Source organism: Poeciliopsis prolifica, unplaced genomic scaffold, assembly GCF_027474105.1.
Source record: "Poeciliopsis prolifica strain line A6 unplaced genomic scaffold, Auburn_PproV2 SCAFFOLD082, whole genome shotgun sequence".
NCBI lineage: Eukaryota > Metazoa > Chordata > Actinopteri > Cyprinodontiformes > Poeciliidae > Poeciliopsis > Poeciliopsis prolifica.
In genome coordinates, this window is record NW_026562457.1 from 599,422 (window position 1) to 618,640 (window position 19,219).

General features: G+C 39.1%; 1 protein-coding gene and 1 pseudogene across 1 annotated transcript; both read right to left on the reverse strand.

Annotated features, from left to right (window-relative positions):
- Positions 1-8,305: 8,305 nt before the first annotated feature.
- LOC129352918 (galactose-specific lectin nattectin-like) lies at positions 8,306-11,126 on the reverse strand. Its single transcript, XM_055022131.1, has 7 exons — positions 10,739-11,126; positions 10,574-10,639; positions 10,396-10,411; positions 9,748-9,842; positions 9,402-9,536; positions 8,783-8,885; positions 8,306-8,514 (listed from the first exon to the last, which is right to left on the reverse strand). The coding sequence occupies exons 2-7, from the start codon at positions 10,637-10,639 to the stop codon at positions 8,447-8,449; spliced, it is 483 nt and encodes a 160-aa protein (XP_054878106.1). The 5' UTR covers positions 10,739-11,126; the 3' UTR covers positions 8,306-8,446.
- A 4,084-nt stretch (positions 11,127-15,210) lies between these two features.
- LOC129352911 (galactose-specific lectin nattectin-like) lies at positions 15,211-17,484 on the reverse strand (annotated as a pseudogene).
- Positions 17,485-19,219: the final 1,735 nt, after the last annotated feature.

Genomic DNA, 19,219 nt, shown 5'->3' on the forward strand with positions numbered 1-19,219 from the left:
TGGATTAAAAAAGGACGTATCTGTGAGATGTTGCTCTGCTTTTCCTGACCTGTTGGATTCAGTCTGTTGACTGCCTTCAAATAAAACGCTTGAAAGATAAAGTTGAAACTTTATCATTCTTGAGTAGTTTGTCTTCCTGTTTGATAAGGAGTTTCCACCACATGCTTGGTGTGAGAAGTGGGATCTGTCATGCCAGAAGGACTCCGTGGCAGAGGACAAGAGCAGTCGGCCGTCCTGAAGACTGAAAAACCAGCTTCAGTCCACCTGTGTTAAAAGAGGGCAGGTTCTGGATCCTTCTCCAGATTTGTGTCTCAAGACAGTCCAGTCACAGAGGTCTACAGATGATTCCTTTTGATTTCATGCTGGCTGCTCCGTGTTTAGCTGTGATCACCTCGACTTTTTGGAAACAATTAGAAAGCTTCTGCCATCTGAATGATGTTCCGGTGAGTTTGCTATATATGAGGATCAGTGAGTTATTTCTAGTTCATCCTTGGCATGCAGCTTTAAGTCATCCATGAGAAGAATATGGCCAATGATTACTACTCTTCAGACTGGCATCTGTCAATATTTTACAGTTCAAAGCACTTCAAGATCTATGTTATTCAGGTGACATGTGAGGTAGACAGCTTTTAATGTGCTGTACACCAGGCAGCGCATTTAGAGAATCTTTCATTTTTATCATAGAGATATTCTGTTCCAGTAGCACCAGAGTCAAACTCTTATATAATCCTATTGCCATTTTTGGATATTATTTTTTATCCAGTTTGATGCAAATAGGATGATGCATGTGTGATTTACAATCAACTGTATTGATTGTAAATCAATACAGGGTTATGAATTTGCCATCCAGCCACACCACATGTTCTTGTCATCACCTAGTTAGCCATCAATGTTAATTCAACATTGAATTACAGTCAAAATGGTTGATTTTTGGTTGCGGTCGACAATTATCAGTGAATCAACCATCAAACAATCATCTAATTCTAGCCAAGTAACCAATGTTGAAAATATGTCATTGAATCAATCTTGTTTTGTGGTTGAAAATGTCAATATCTGATCAATATTCAATATTAATATTGAATATTGATATTTCATATTCAATCAACGAATGCTGCTTGTCGCACTCCGCCTCCTGCTCTTTTATTATTGAGCAGGTTCAACATGTTTTCAATTATGCACAGTAATAAGCGTAGGTTTGGACAGTAGGTTATGATTTCTTTCTATACATTTTCTTACTTGTCCATAAAAATTATTACTGTTTGTGCGTGATAAATTGACACCAAGACATCTACAAGTGACTGCAAGGAGTGAAGCGGCCGGCTCCTATTTTTACATGCATTGGACGTCCCAAACACACAGCCACTCTGCTGTTGGCTTGATTTGAAAATATGTTCATTTAACATTGAATTATGATAATAAAGGTTGAATTTTTGGCTAAGGTTGACAATTGATGGTGCATAAACCATGAAACAATAATCCAATTCTAGCCAATGAACTGATGTTGGAAAGATTGAATCAATTTTGTTCAGTGGTTGAAATCTAATGATTGAAATGCCAGCGACTAATCCAGAGTTCTTCAACGCTGGTCCTCAAGGCAAGTTTTAGGTAGTTCCCTAATTCAGCACACATGATTTGAACTGATGACTGATGAACAGGCTGGAGGACCAGGGTTGGGAAAGACTGGTCACCCATTTTGAATCAAAGATTACAGATTATTAATTTTAACACATTTTGTTGATTGTTTTACAATTATTATTTAACGTTTTGGATCTTGGTGAATATTTTGATAAGCCAGTCAGAAAGGAAGTTCTGGTCTCGGCGTTCTGGAGGCCTTCAGTTTGCTTCCTGCTGCCGAGACTCAAAACCTTCCCAAGATCGAACAGTCGACTTGTTGAGCATTCCTCTTGTACATATTCGTCCAACCACTTTCTGATTTTGCTCGACATGTTTAGTATGGATTCAAATATTGAGAAAGAAACAACATGACATCCAACGACGACATCCATTGACTACTGGGCACTAACTTCCCTGCAGCACTGATTGGCCAAGCAGGGCGCATCATCACGACTTTACAAAAGAGTGTCTTTACCTCTGCGGCAGAAGATCCGCCGAACCCCTGAGACCGACTCACCGAACCGCCGGGGTTCTGCAGAACCGCTGGGATTCTGTAGAACCCAGGTTAAGAACCACTGTTTTAAATTAAGCACTATATGTTGAGAACAGTGGATTGTGATTCCTTTCTTTCCATTTTCTTGCTTGTCTGTAAAAATTACTACTGACTGTGTAGTATGTGCTGGCTGAAAATCATCTACAAGGAGCGGATCGGTCTGCCTCCCCAGTTTTACACTAGTGGTTGGTCCCAACCAAACCGCCACTTTGCTGCTGGCTTGTTTGCAACCGGGATCTAAATTGAATTCTGCTCTGAGAACTTTTATGGTAAGTTTGGCAACATTACTTTCATCTTAAATGTGTTTATTAAAAAATAACAGCATTTCGTGCCCATTGTAACCCAGGACATTGAGGCACAACAAATATTTTAACAGGTTTACGTCTCCCTTTGTATTTTTTATCTTCCCACCACTTCAGACCAACGTGTGAAATTCTGTGAGATGCTGTGAGATTTGAGTTTTTAATGGTTTGACACGGGGCCTTTTGCTCGGTCTGGGAGAACATGTGGTGGACGAGGAAGTGTCAGGTTTGCTGGGCTTTAAATCATTTTAAATTGCTTGATTTATTTTTTTCTGTTTTGATGTGCTTACTGATATGCTTTGATGTGTCTCTATTCCAGAATAGCTCAGTAAAGGATTGCATGATCTCTTCTGTAGCCATCAAGAACTACAGGGCTGTTAATCACCCACAGATTCCAGGTGTGGCAGAAGGGAAACATCTAAAACATGTAAGGCAGGGAGGCTGAAACACTGGTCGATTTTCAATTATATAATTAAATCAATCAGATTTCAGAGAAAGAAAACATTTATTTCAGTGATCAAATAAAGTGAAATCAGGTTCTTCCAGCAGTGATGTCATCGAGACTTGACATCCAGGTGGAAGTGACATCACCAGCAGGAAAGCCATACAGTTCAGATTATTAGGCAAAGGAAGGTTACAGGGGTCGAACACAGACGTAGGGAAACTTCTTGCTACAGATTTCATCTGCTGTATGATCTTGTTCTGAAAACAAAGAGACAAATCCAGACCACAAACCTTTGACAAAGACTTTGACATGATTTGATCGGTTTCAGAAAGCATGCAGGGCAGATGACGAGTCTTGCCCAAGGACACAACGGACATGAATGGAGTGGGGGTTCGAACCAGGAACCCACTGATTACAGGACAAACTCCTACTTACTAAGACACCAGATACAAAGATAAAAACATGCATTTAAACAACATTATTAAATTACAGGTTATGATTTCGAAGTAATAAATACCAGAAGAGTTCATCAACAGGCAATGTTCCTTTCCTTGCTTATTATCTGGCTCCAGGGGCCCCAGGACTTCAAAATAAAGTTAGAACCATCAGTCCACATCCAGTAGCCTTCCTGAAAGAACATCTTAGTTTGAAGTTGCAATGCAAACAAATCACACAGAACCAACCTAGACTCCTGTCACTCATTATAGAAAACATGAACTGTGTTTGGATCATTGATATTTAAACCCTCAGCTGGTCAGAGCAGCCGGAAGAAAACAATTCACAACAAATGTCATCTAAAAGCTTTTACAAAAAGATCCATGAGAAATGCATCTTGACAGAAAAAGTGATCAACCAAACGGAGATATTTGTATGTTTTTAAATTCTCACCTGTGCTGAATCATGACCTCCAACCCAAGTTTCTGTGTGTTTTTTAGCTGCTTTGTAGATAAGGTCTCTGATGAAGTTGTACTCCTCTATAGTGTGAAATGAGGCCAGATTCCCATCCATTGAGAGGCAGTCGTTCTGAAAAAGGCAACACTGGTTTAAACTTTCCTCTGTGCAGTGAGACAGTTGGTGCAACTGAATATCAACCTTTAGAAATTATGGATCTATTTGTTTAATGGAAATCAGTTTCTGTAACCTTATTGTTGGTGAATCTTATTGTCTTTATATCAATAAATTTATTTTAATGTAGGAAATCTGCTGTGATCATCACATCTATTGTACCTCTGCCATTATCCATCTAGTTGGATCTTCCACAAACAAAAAACATCGACCTTTGTACCATTTCCAGCCTGCAGGGCAGTCAAGTGGTGTGTTAGCTGGGAAATATGAATGGAGAAGGTTAATACATCCATCCAACAATCAGCATCATGTCACACCAAACACATACAGTCCTTCATACAGAAATTAAGGCCTGTAATTTTGCTGAAAGGATGACCCAAGAAACCAAAAGTTTCCTATCTTGTCAAAGAACTTCTCACAATAAATTATCTTTTAGGTGTTAGAAACTCAATAAAAGAATCACATACCTCTCACTTCACATCCGGCCTGTGGATGAAAAACCCAAAGTTTTAGGACAAAATTCCCAACAAAACAAAGTTTTCTCATCAACCAAGTGATGGCTCAGATTGCTCCATCTGATCTACGTCAGTCAGCCAAAGCTCCCAACAGGGACATACCAGTCATTGTCTTAAGTCCTTCTCCATACTTACATCAGCTCCATCCCAGAGTCCAAAGCTCAGACCAAGAAGCAGAGAGAAGAGAAGACCGGCAGCCATCTGTAGAAAGAATGGTTAGGAAAGTTCATAATTAGCATCACAGATCAACTCAACCAAGACATAAAACATCACCATGAGCAGTAGGACTTTAAATGTTACCTTGTTCTGATGGTTAGTTGAAGAGTCTGTTCCAGCAGCAGTTTCTGGTCACAGGATGTCTCAGAGATGGAAACACAGACTTTATATACCTTCACTTTGTTTGTCTGTGAAGTGGACATTTTGGAGTAAGTCACTGTCTGTTCTCGCTTTTGTCACTTTTTTACAACGTGTTCAAGTTGTTGCAGAATCTTCCAGGATTCGGCCAAGGACGTTTTTCCTGATAGTGTGAAGAGTTACGTACCGTAAGAAGTTATTAGAACCGACCAAACCGGCTGATGTTGCCACTTCTGCTTCTCTGTCCAGAACTGTGTTCTTGTATGGAATGTACTCTCTGATGACAGAAGTGGATTAAAAAAGGACGTATCTGTGAGATGTTGCTCTGCTTTTCCTGACTCTGTTGGATTCAGTCTGTTGACTGCCTTCAAATAAAACACTACGTTTGAGGTAGAGGATGGAGATTCCCAGATTCAGGTGGTAAATGTCAGATGTTCCGAGGAGATGGTGAAGCAACAATGTTTGCTTAATTTATATTCCACGCATATTGAAGATGAGTGGATTCTCCTCAAACTATCAGCCCAAACTGCCTCACTAATCGTAATTTGAAGATCCTGCTCCCAGGACTGTTTATTTGTGACAAAGGATCAGGAATCTAAATGTGAGATCAGTTTTATCAATTAAGTAATTTTTTTACTCCTTGTTGGGTCAAGAAACATCAACTTATCAATTGTAACCTAATTATATTAGGTTATCTGGAGACTTGCCTGGAATCTTGACGTATGAGGTAATAAAATGTCTAACCTGTAAATATCAAAGGAAGTGTCAGGAAGGCAATTCAAAGTTTGCTTCTTTAGACAGTTGTTTAAAAGAAGCAAACTTGTTTTCAATATGAAGACCTTTACTTTGCCACACACCAAAGTAGCATCCTGCAATGAAGGAGGAAAAGGTTAATCAAACGCAATTAGACTGGAAAGACTCATCTGACGAAGGTCAAAGTGTTTCCTAAATTGTGAGTAGATTGCCAGGAAGTTATAGACTATACGGTTAGAGGAAGTACGATTTAGAGGTAAGGGTAAGGCTGCACCGTCACAGCTGGCAGAGATAAAGGGGCACATGGGGCCACATCTCCACCCAAATGGGACCACCATCATTGCAGCTGTAGTGCACCCAAAAGGACAATCAACCCAAATTACAGGCCCAGAAATAATGTCGGATATTGGGAAGAGCCTGGCCTCCATCTTGCTTTGATTCTTGCAGGCAGTCTTTAAAACGAGACTTTTGGTCATTCCAAATGTAAGTCAAAAAGGCCAAATCTAATTTTTTAAAGTAAGAAACTGGAACAACAACAGGGAGACACTAAAGCAGGCAGTGCTCCCTGACTCCAGGGAGAGAGAGAGGGAGTGCTGACCACTTCTTTAAGTAATTGTTGGTCTCAGAAAGCAATTATTAAAGTTATTTTTATAGAGGTCATCAAAAGTCTTTGTTATTGTAATACCTAGACAGACAAAGCTATGAATAGCTATCTTAAAAGGTGTAACACTTCTGACATAATCTAGGGTACTTGGTTCAGAGGCAGAAACACTCTTGTGCATGTTCACTTTATACCCAGAGATTTCTCCACATTGAGTGAGGACTGTTGAAATGTGAGGGATGTTCAGTTCTGGCTACAATATGTATAACAAAAGGTTATCAGGATAGAGAGAGAGCTCATGCTCAACCTTGCCCCTGGTAATACCTTTAATAGAGTTGTTTGGGCTAATGGGAACCCCTGTTGGTTCCTGCGGTAAAAGTTATTCGTCTGAAATAACTGATGGAGAGAAGTACAGTAACTTGACCCAAGATATAGATGGCCTGCCAAAACCAAATCTCTCCAAAGTTTCAAACATATAGATCCCCTCCACTGTTGAATGCCTTCTCTGCGTCCATGCAAAGAACACATTCAGAATTATTTTGACAAGGGATCTGCATTATATTCAGTAAACGACTTATATTCTAAGAAGAGTGTCTGCTTTCAAACAAACCCTGTCTGATCGAGGATTTAACGCTGGGTAAGACTCGCTGCAGGCGATTGGCATCCGCAACAACTGCTGATGGTGCAAATGATACATTTTTATTAAGTATTACGACTCCTCTCACTTTACCCTGGAAAGTTGGATAGAAAAGTTGCCCCACCCACATTTTAAAACACATCACATTTAAACGATACAGCAGATCAGTGGCGAAGGAAAACCATTCCTAAGTTTTCATATATTGAGGGGTTTTTTTCTTTTAATGGGGTAATTTAGACCCTTAACATTCCAAGTAATAATCTTAAAATTATTATCTTAAATTATGTTATTGTTGTCTCTCAGGTTTTAAAAATCGGCTAACAATTATAAAATCGTGCAATTGGGTTTCAGTGGTGAAAATAAATCTCACAGGCATTGATGGATGTTTAGCTGAACTTGGACCAAAACTTTCTTCACCTCAATTACAGTAAAACTCAAGTCATATAATTTGATCCAAACTGGATAAAAATCCAGACTCGATATTTGGTCCTTTCGCTTCGTTTTGTCCAACTTCTGCCAGGAATCTTGGTTTTATCTTTAGTTCCATCATTAAATCAAGTTTTTATCACTTGTGGATTTTATCAAAGATGAAATCTCTTTTTTAGGATCTTGAAGGAATTATCCATGCCTTCATCACATCTTCAGTGGATTATTGTAATTCATTATATAGAGGCCTGGATGAATCCCTCATCCAGTGTCACCCAGTGATCCAGAACCAGGAAGCATGACCATATAAGGCCCATAGTGGCTTCCTTACACTGACTGCCTGTTTCATACGGAAGAGATTTTAAGATTCTTTTAACAATTTATAAAGTTTAAATGGGTTAGCTCCTCCTTATCTTCAGGATCTTTTGAAACTTCATTCTGTGTCCAGAACTTTAAGATGCAACAATCAGCAGCTACTGAAAATCCCACGGAGCCGATTCCAGAGGAAGGAGATCGGGCTTTCTCCTCTAATCTCTGGAATAATCTGCCTTTCCAGATTAGATCTGCCCACAGCCGGATCATTTCAAATCGCTTCTTAAACCTCATTTTGATTCCCAGGCATTTAATTGAGGTCTGATACTGGAACTCTTCTGTTATAATGCTTTATAAATTATTTTACTTAATATTACTCTTATTATTCTACCTTTAATTTTAAATACATATATAGAGCTATTTAAATAAATTGCTATTGACATACTTTTATCCCGGCCCACTTCATCCGACTGTAATTTATTCCACCTGAAAAATATTTAGATATAAATATTCACGTTTCTATGCTGCTACATTACTTTAACGTTGATTTTATTTGGCAGGCCAAAGAGAAATGTTCAAGTGTTTATCAGTGTAGCTGCACTGACTTCTGATTTTCTCAGAATAAAGATATAGCTGAGATTTAGATCTATTCCCACTAAGTTTAGAAGTTGCTGCTTAAATGCAATGTTGACATATTTTAAATAAAAGAATAAAATCAATCAATTAGATTTCAGAGAAAGAAAACATTTATTTCAGTGAAATCCTTTATGAAGTGAAATCAGGTTCTTCCTGCCCTGACGTCATTGAGGCTTGACATCACCAGTAGGACAGACATACAGTTCAGATTATTTGGCATCAGAAGAGAAAAGTCATGGGTCTCTGGCACAGATGTAGGGAAGCGTCGTGTAACAGTCAGCACCAGACAAAAGTGTCTGTCCTGTAAAAAGACAAAGGGACAAATCCTGACTGCAAACCTTTGACAAAGACTTTGACATGATTTGATTGGTTTCAGAAAGCATGCAGGCAGATGACGAGTCTTGCCCAAGGACACAACGGACATGAATGGAGTGGGGGTTCGAACCAGGAACCCACCAATTACAGGACAAACTCCTACTTACTAAGACACCAGATACAAAGATATGATAAAAACATGCATTTAAACAAAATGATTAAATTACAGGTTGTGTGTCTCCAGTAACAAATACCTGCTATGTTGATGTCCATGCATCTTTTCCCATCCGATGTGTTATTTCGGGTCCAGGAATTAAACACAAACTTGGAGCCATCACTCCAAAACCAGATGCCTTCCTGAAAGAACATCTTAGTTTTCAGTTCCAATGCAAATAAATCTCACAGAACCAACCTGGACTTCTGCCACTCACTATAGAAAACATGAACTGTGTTTGGATCATTGATATTTAAACCCTCAGCTGTCAGAGCAGCCGGAGGAAAAACAGAAGCCGGTTCTGGTTCTGTTGGAGGTCTCCTCTATTCCTCTCCACTGTTGCCACATGCTTCCTCAGCATGAGGGAGTTTAGCATAGTCAGTTATTCAATACAACAAACTGGGTTTCTTCCTCAGGTAACTGTTGACCAAATGATATTCTAATCTGCAGTTAACTGCATTATAACCAGAATCAACTGGAATGTCTTTGACTGAACTGACCACTTTATTAGGAACACCTGTTCAATTCAATTCAGTTTATTAATATGACAACAATTCACAACAAATGTCGTCTCAAAGCTTTTACAAAAAGAGCCATGAGAAATACATCTTGACAGAAAACGACCAAATGGAGATATTTGTATGTTTTTAAATTCTCACAATCAATGCACTATGACCTCCAATCCAACTTCTTGTATCTTTGCCAGTTGTCCTGTAGACAAGGTGTTTGAGGAAGTAGTAGTCATTTGAAGAGTGGAATGAGGCCAGGTTTCCATTCATTGAGAGGCAGTCGTTCTGAAAAAGGCAACACTGGTTTAAACTTTCCTCTGTGCAGTGAGACAGTTGGTGCAGCTGAATATCAACCTTTAGAAATTATGGATCTATTTGTTTAATGGAAATCAGTTTCTGGAACCTTATTGTTGGTGAATCTTATTGTCTTTATATCAATAAATTTACATTTCCTTTGAATTGAGGAAATCTGCTGAGATCATCACATCTGTTGTACCTCTGCTTCAGCCCAGGACTTTTTAACCTTCACAAATATATAACAGCGACGTTCAAACCAAGTCCAACCAGGAGGGCAGTCAACCTCTGTAATAGCTGAGAAATATGAAGACAGAAGGTAAATACATAAATCTAATAATCAGCATCATGTTCACACCAAAACAGTCCAGAGGTTCAGCTGCATCAAACAATATGAAATGTAAGAAAAAATGACCAAAATTACAGGTTATGAAAATAGGAAATATGTCAGTTAATAACTGTTAAAAAAGTATAATCAATGTTGAATTAAATAAATAATGAAGTAAAAATACTGCACTTTAACAAAATGATTTAAGAGATGACAGTTATTGGAAAATATTTTCACATGAAAAGCCTCTGAAATGACACATTTATTGTTTCTGATTATTTTATTCAGAAAATAATTTGCCTTCAGTAAAAACTTGTTGTCTATCCGCCTTGTGGGATGGGATGTTTCTATACAATATGTACTAAATAAACTATTTATTAATTACATTACAGAAATTAAGGCCTGTAATTTTGCTGAAAGGATGACCCAAGAAAGCAAAAGTTTCCTATCTTTTCAAAGAACTTCTCACAATATAATTGTCTTTTAGGTGTTAGAAACTCCAACAATAAAAGAATCACATACCTTTCAGTTGACATGCCTGTGGATGGAAAACAAAGTTTTAGGACAAAATTCCCAACAAAACAAAGTTTTCTCATCAACCAAGTGATGGCTCAGATTGCTCCATCTGATCTACGTCAGTCAGCCAAAGCTCCCAACAGGGACATACCAGTCATTGTCTTAAGTCCTTCTCCATACTTACATCAGCTCCATCCCAGAGTCCAAAGGTCAGACCAAGAAGCAGAGAGAAGAGAAGACCGGCAGCCATCTGTAGAAAGAATGGTTAGGAAAGTTCATAATTAGCATCACAGATCAACTCAACCAAGACATAAAACATCACCATGAGCAGTAGGACTTTAAATGTTACCTTGTTCTGATGGTTAGTTGAAGAGTCTGTTCCAGCAGCAGTTTCTGGTCACAGGATGTCTCAGAGATGGAAACACAGACTTTATATACCTTCACTTTGTTTGTCTGTGAAGTGGACATTTTGGAGTAAGTCACTGTCTGTTCTCGCTTTTGTCACTTTTTTACAACGTGTTCAAGTTGTTGCAGAATCTTCCAGGATTCGGCCAAGGACGTTTTCCTGATAGCGTGAAGAGTTACGTACCGTAAGAAGTGATTAGAACCGGACCAAACCGGCTGATGTTGCCACTTCTGCTTCTCTGTCCAGAACTGTGTTCTTGTATGGAATGTACTCTCTGATGACAGAAGTGGATTAAAAAAGGACGTATCTGTGAGATGTTGCTCTGCTTTTCCTGACTCTGTTGGATTCAGTCTGTTGACTGCCTTCAAATAAAACACTTGAAACCAAGCCAATGCACTGCCTCCAATGCACTGCCTTCCATGCACTGCCTCCCATGGATGTGTGGTATGTTCATGCAGGTTCACCTTTAAAGGCAGCACCAATGTGGCCTGTAAAGCTAGGTGTGTCATGTGCACCCTCACACACATTTGTCTTGAGTTGTTGAGATGGCATGGTATGGACTTCCATTATCCTGTTCTTTCCTCAGATGTCGATCAATTGTTTTCAGGACTGCGGTTGGGTTGGTGGTCTCGCTCCCCTCTCTGAGAGTGCGTGTGGTCATAGGTGTGGGGTTCTTGACCGAGATCCTGAGTTGTTGTGGTTCCTGCCAGTGAATTGTTTGTGGCTTCACCGCCTCCCTCTGTTTCCTGGAACGTGCACCAAAACTGAATGTTTGTCATTTACCCAATTAATAATTTTTTTTTATTCAGGTCAGTGTTCAACCGCTCACGTTGAGTCCTTCTTATAATTTTTTGGCATGTTTATTGGCACACTGTAGTTGTTTTTGTTTTGCATGTAGGTTTGATTTGTCATTTGCTTGCATGTTTCATTTAGCTATTTTTTGGTTCATTTGCTCTGCATGTTCTATTTTTTTGTTTGGTGTGCAGTGTTCTTTTTTGTATTCATTTCTTACAATGGTGGCCAATGGAAGATCTCAAGGATTTGGTTTCTTTTCAAGTTGCAAGATCCATTGAAAATGATGACGGCAACAAGAAGCTTCCTTCTTGTTGGGAAAAGCAAGAGTAACTCCCGTGAAACTGATAACCATTCCTCATCAGATGCTGCAAACAGAATTGGAGCCATAATTGGATCAAATAGTTTTTTGAACAGACAGCACTTTAGTGCTCAAGTACATAAAAAACGAGACAAACATTTCTGCATATTTGTGGCAAATTGTGTGTCAACCATCAAAGATCTATCACCTTTCACAGTAGAAGTCTTAATACTAAAGACAATCCTGCAGGCTGTGACTCCAGAGGAATGAAGGTGACTTCCTGAAAGGAGAAAGTTGGATTGAAGGCTCAAAGTTTCTGCTTGGACCAGAAAAGGGTTGGCCTTCCGATGATGTGGAAGCCACAATTGCTGCTGAAGATGTTGAGTTTAAAAGGATGTCAGTGAATGTAATCACTCGGGTCTCTCGTATTGCTACAGATCAGCACCTTGTAAATTTGTCAGATTGGAGTAAAACATAAAGTGGCAGTTGCATGGTTTATTAAATTAAAAAAGGTTATTTTGCAGTTGAAACAAAATAAAAAAGTTGGATACTCGTAAAACGAGTGTAGAAGAATAACATATGATGGCAAAACAGCAACAAATCAAACCTTGTCGATTGACGATCTTTTGGATGCTGAAATTTCCATTATTTTCATAGTTGGCAGAAGAGATTGCTGCCCTATCAGTAGGGAAAGCTGTACCAAGACAAAGCTCTATTTGCAAACTAGATCCACATCTATAGGACAGACTTTTGAGAGTTGGAGGCCACTTGAGTAAGTCAGCTTTACCAGAACAACACGTCTTCACACTCATCTTAAGACACGCATTAGCAAGTTGGTCACAGCGGCAGAAATTATACGCTGTCAATTCTGCAAAAAAGATTTTGGATAACAAATGCCTTCTCAGTTCTGAGAAAAATTACATCATAATGCAGTTTCTGCAGACAACACAAAGGAAAGTCTTCCCAGATCTCCCTCCTTTTACTCATGTAGCAGTGGATTGTTTTGGTGTTTTGGAGGTGAAAAGAGAACAAAGCTTCTTCAAGCATCATGGTGTCTTTTTTACCTGCTTTGCAAGCAGAGTTGCTCATTTGGAAGTGGCTTTATCTTTAGGCATTGACACTTTGCAAAGGTGGAGTCTGGGAGCGTGTCATTCGGATGGTGAGAAAGGGTCTTACCTCTGTGTTACGGTGATGATGGATTGCAGACCATTTTGTGCGAGGCTGAGGCTGTATTGATTGGTCGACCCCTCTCTCAAATGATCCACTGATCTGGACCCACTCACTCCTAAACACATTCATCTGGTGAAAGGGAAGCCAGTTTAATCACCCGATCATTTAACAAGGATGATCTGGATGTGAAGAAGAGATGGCCACAAATCCAATACCTTGCTGATTTGTTCTGGAAAAGATGGCTTCAAGAGTACCTTCCATTACATCAAGAGTGAGACAAATGGAACCAAAAGAGGAGAAATTTTGTTCTTAGAATCATAGTTATTGTAATGGATCCTGTGGATCCACCGGTGTCTGGGCTTCTGGGTTGGAAACTTTCCCAGACAAAAAAGGTCTGGTACGATCCGTGAGTCTTCAAACAAAAACAAGCATCCCAGAAAGACCTGTCTCTAATGTGCTCAAATTTTGGGTATAATTTGTTTCATTTTTGTTTTGGCTCTATGATTTCATTTGAAGGTAATTGTAATGTCACCTGCCATTTACAATTAGGGCCCGGTCTACTAGAGCCATATTTTTGGGGGCTTTATGTTTATTTTTTTATTTGGTGTAATACCTGAAAATGACAGTGAGTGGGTTTTGAATAAGCAAAATATTTATATGATGACAGAAAGCATTAACATTTTTAAAAGCACACAGCACTACAGATATACTCTGCTGGAAATAAAACTTCTGCATTGTCCATGAGGACCTGGAAATCTGTCCTGGATTGTCCAAACAATGCTCTGTGGCCAGAACCCAAAGTCCTTCACAAACCGCCTGTATGCTGCCTGATGTCTCCACCTTCGCATGGAAATCCTACTACAGCATCAGGTCCTTCCAGATGCTGCCACCTCCACAGGCTCCATGTGATGGTACCTTCTCTCCAACACAGAAGATGTTCTGTGTGTTTTATTTAGAAATCTTTATATATTTTATGAATACATTGTTCAGTGGTAATTTACTGAATTATTTTGTTAATGTTGTTTACCAGTTTGGATAACCTGACTTCCTATCAATGAAGAAAAACCATGCTAACCAAAAAGGCACCAGACATGGACCTGCAGCACACGGCTGGGTCCAGACGGGGCCAACAGGGAAGTCCAAAGAAATTATACTTGATAAATGTCCTATTGATATTCAGTGGTGAATATTTTTAACCTTCATAATTTTACTGTAACAGTGAATTAAAAATTGTGATGCTCTACTTCTGGGTGCTGTATTGGCATAGGATCACATTTTCCATCTGCTAGATCAGGATCTGCAACCTGAATCTCTGGAGACATCCCACAGCGACTCAAAACCAACTGCAACTCCAGCATGAACTGGTTTACAGAAGCTAAATAAATGATTTAGCAGGAGATCCTCATAGAAACAACATGTTAGCTTCTCGTTACTGCTAGCATCATTATCATGGACTAATTACTTAAAATAGCACAAAGCTTAGTCTCCCAGCAGAAACGAGTCGACGGCCATTTAAAGCTTCCTTTGATCCTGAATTTGACCCAACCTGAAACTAAATGATTTTATTCTCCAGGCTTTTGGAAACGTTCTTCTGACTCGTGGTCCAATATGAGGCCTGCAGGTCCAGGTGGTTCGTTATGTGGATCGCCTCCATGCGGGGAAATCCTCCAGGTTATAAGACAAGTCTTGTACCGAGATAATACGGATCCCATCCTAAATACACGCAGTTTTTTTGAGATGCCTCATTTGGTCCAGCCTCGTCAGCTTCTGTTGTGATCAATTTTGCTCTGATTTGAACAGGAGAAATCCACTTCCTGACCGACATCTGAACTGGTTTACAGAAGCATCCGGGTCACATGTCTGAAAACTAAAATAAATTATAAGCATCTGTGTACTTACAGTAAATGAGTTAGAAAATCAAACTAGATCTATTCAATTCAATTTATAAAGTTACTCTTATCATTTTGCTGAAATTAGAACAAAACTAACTTCTGTTTAGTAAAAAGCACCAGTTGATTTTACAATGTGGCTGCTTAAATGAACAGATATTAAATGCTGGAAAAATCAAACAATCAAATTTCAGAGAAATAAACGTTTATTTAAGTGATAAAATGAAGTGAAATCAGGTTCTTCCAACAGTGATGTTATCAAGGCTTGACATCCAAATGAAAGTGACATCGGCAGCAGGAAAGCCATATATTATGGATACATTTCAGATTATTAGACATTAGAAGAGAAAAGTTATGGGACACTGGCACAGATGTAGGGAAGCTCCTTGTTACAGCTTTCATCATTCACATGATCTCGTTCTGTAAAGAGACGAAGAGAGCAGGGTTTCGAACCAGGAACCCACCAATTACAGGACAAACTCCCACCCACGAAGCCACTGGATATAAAGACCTTATAAAAACATACATTTAAACAAAATGATCAAACTACAGATTTTGATTTCCCAGAAATAAATACCATCAAAGTTGATCTCCATGCAGTCTTCGCTTGAAACGGCTTGGTTTGGCTCATGAAAGCCCCAGTGATGAAACACAAACTTGGAGCCATCACTCCAAAACCAGATGCCTTCCTGAAAGAACATCTTAGTTTTCAGTTCCAATGCAAATAAATCCCACAGAACCAACCTGGACTTCTGCCACTCACTATAGAAAACATGAACTGTGTTTGGATCATTGATATTTAAACCCTCAGCTGGTCAGAGCAGCCGGAGGAAAAACAGAAGCCGGTTCTGGTTCTGTTGGAGGTCTCCTCTCATTCCTCTCCACTGTTGCCACATGCTTCCTCAGCATGAGGGAGTTTAGCATAGTCAGTTATTCAATACAACAAACTGGGTTTCTTCCTCAGGTAACTGTTGACCAACTGATATTCTAATCTGCAGTTAACTGCATTATAACCAGAATCAACTGGAATGTCTTTGACTGAACTGACCACTTTATTAGGAACACCTGTTCAATTCAATTCAGTTTATTAATATGACAACAATTCACAACAAATGTCGTCTCAAAGCTTTTACAAAAAGAGCCATGAGAAATACATCTTGACAGAAAACGACCAAATGGAGATATTTGTATGTTTTTAAATTCTCACCTGTGTTGTATCATGACCTCCAACCCAGTTTCTGTGTGTTTTCCAGTTGCATTGAAGACAAGGTCTCTAATTAAGTTGTATTGATTTCCACTATGGATTGAGGCCAAATTTCCTTTGAATGAAAGGCAGTCGTTCTGAAAAAGGCAACACTGGTTTAAACTTTCCTCTGTGCAGTGAGACAGTTGGTGCAGCTGAATATCAACCTTTAGAAATTATGGATCTATTTGTTTAATGGAAATCAGTTTCTGGAACCTTATTGTTGGTGAATCTTATTGTCTTTATATCAATAAATTTACATTTCCTTTGAATGTAGGAAATCTGCTGAGATCATCACATCTGTTGTACCTCTGCATTGTCCCAGTTCTTGTGAGCTTCAAAAAACTTGAAACAGCGACCATCGTACCAAGTCCAATTTCCAAGACATTCAGTTGATTTGGCATCTTTGAAGAGAGAAGTTAAATACGTAGATCTGATAATCAGCATCATTTTAACACAAACCAGGAGTTCTGCTGCATCAAACAATATGATAAAAATATATAAAAGTTATTGGAAAATATTTTCACATGAAAAGCCTCTGAAATGACACATTTATTGGTTCTGATTATTTTATTCAGAAAAAATAATTTGCCTTCAGTAAAAACTACTGTTGTCTATCCGCCTTGTGGGATGGGATGTTTCTATACAATAAGTACTAAATAAACTATTTATTAATTTACATTATGCAGAAATTAAGGCCTGTAATTTTGCTGAAAGGATGACCCAAGAAAGCAAAGTTTCCATCTTTTCAAAAATTCTCACAATAAATTGTCTTTTATGTTAGAAACTCCAACAATAAAAGAATCACATACCTTTCAGTCGACATCCGGCCTGTGGATGAAAAACCCAAAGTTTTAGAACAAATTCCCAACAAAACAAAGTTTTCTCATCAACCAAGTGATGGCTCAGATTGCTCCATCTGATCTACGTCAGTCAGCCAAAGCTCCCAACAGGGACATACCAGTCATTGTCTTAAGTCCTTCTCCATACTTACATCAGCTCCATCCCAGAGTCCAAAGCTCAGACCAAGAAGCAGAGAGAAGAGAAGACCGGCAGCCATCTGTAGAAAGAATGGTTAGGAAAGTTCATAATTAGCATCACAGATCAACTCAACCAAGACATAAAACATCACCATGAGCAGTAGGACTTTAAATGTTACCTTGTTCTGATGGTTAGTTGAAGAGTCTGTTCCAGCAGCAGTTTTCTGGTCACAGGATGTCTCAGAGATGGAAACACAGACTTTATATACCTTCACTTTGTTTGTCTGTGAAGTGGACATTTTGGAGTAAGTCACTGTCTGTTCTCGCTTTTGTCACTTTTTTACAACGTGTTCAAGTTGTTGCAGAATCTTCCAGGATTCGGCCAGGACGTTTTCCTGATAGCGTGAAGAGTTACGTACCGTAAGAAGTGATTAGAACCGGACCAAACCGGCTGATGTTGCCACTTCTGCTTCTCTGTCCAGAACTGTGTTCTTGTATGGAATGTACTCTCTGATAACAGAAGTGGATTAAAAAAGGACGTATCTGTGAGATGTTGCTGATCAGTGAGTTATTTCCAGTTCTTTTTTGCAAGCAGTTTTATGTCATCCCTTAGAAAGAGTTGGACAATGATTACTTCTCTTCAAACTGGCATCTGTCGATATTCTACAGTTAAAGCACTTCTGGATGGATGGATGCATGGATTATCAAGTCAGATATATTAGGCCCGTATCAGGAAAGTAACAGCCAAATTGCTGTGTTCCAGTTATTGCTGATTGATGTTTCGTGTCTCCATCTTATCTCTGACATCAGTCTGAGGAACATTTGTCCACTCACTTTCATCTGTGAGATGTTTATGAGGGTTCTTGTACATTTAGTAATTTCCAAATCATCCATTAACTTATCAAAGACACCCAGGTCTGGCTTTGACTATGCCCAGTAACTTTAGTTACTTCTTGACCGGGTGTCGGGTCTAGTTCTGTCTCAGCTTTCAGTTTACAGAGAATGTCTCACATATTTCTGAAGCTTCATCTGATACACTGTAGAATCCGTGGTGGTTTCTATGATGGTGAACTGACCAGGTTCTGCTGCAGCAAAGTGTACCAAATTATGACACTTCCTCCTCCTTAATTCACATTTGCTATGAAGTTTTTCTCCTGGACTGCTGTACTTGGTTTATGCCAAACATGTTCTCTGTCTGGAGTCTAAATAATAAGTTTTAGGCTCTGCTACCCTAAGAACAATGTACCAGAAGTTTCTCTCCGTTCTTCCTGGCATTCTTACAAAGCAAAGGTTTCCTTGTTGCTCAGACTTTGCATGTCATGAAAATATAACAAAGGTTTCAATTTTGATCCCCAATCAAACCAAGTCTCTGGGCTATCAGGTGTGAAAACAGGACTCACCACTCAGAACTAAAATAGAAAATTTAATTCCAAATCTCTTTATCTTGCGGAGATATTGAGGTGGAGCCTCATTTTTTTTGTCTGAATGTTCCCAAAGGTGATCGGATCTTCAGTTGGACATCAGCGCACCTGTCATCTGCAATACCACCACCAGAGGGCGACATAGCATCACTTTTTGTCCTTTTCAACATCAGATGAAAGAAGTTTCCTGTATCTTCTTCATCTAAACATCTCCTGATTTGTTTGTGATGTCCCTCTGACACATTTAAGCCCAAAATTATTCATACCATTGCTAGAAATAGATTAAAGTCATCTTTAAATTTTAGCCATGTTTCTTCTGACTGGAGCCAATATAAATAGATATGTGTGTGTGTGTGTGTGTGTGTGTGTGTGTGTGTGTGTGTGTGTGGGTGTGTGTGTGTGTGTGTGTGTGTGTGTGTGTGTGTGTGTGTGTGCGTGTGTGTGTGTGTGTGTGTGTGTGTGTGCGTGTGTGTGTGTGTGTGTGTGTGTACCCATCTTCTATGCCTTAGAGAATCTGTGTGGAGAGCAAAAAATTAGAGTGATGGCAAAAAGACCTTTCTGTGTCATCACCAAAGTGATTGATTGGTGAAAACCAATAAAGATTCTTCCTCTAAATGTTGCTTCAACA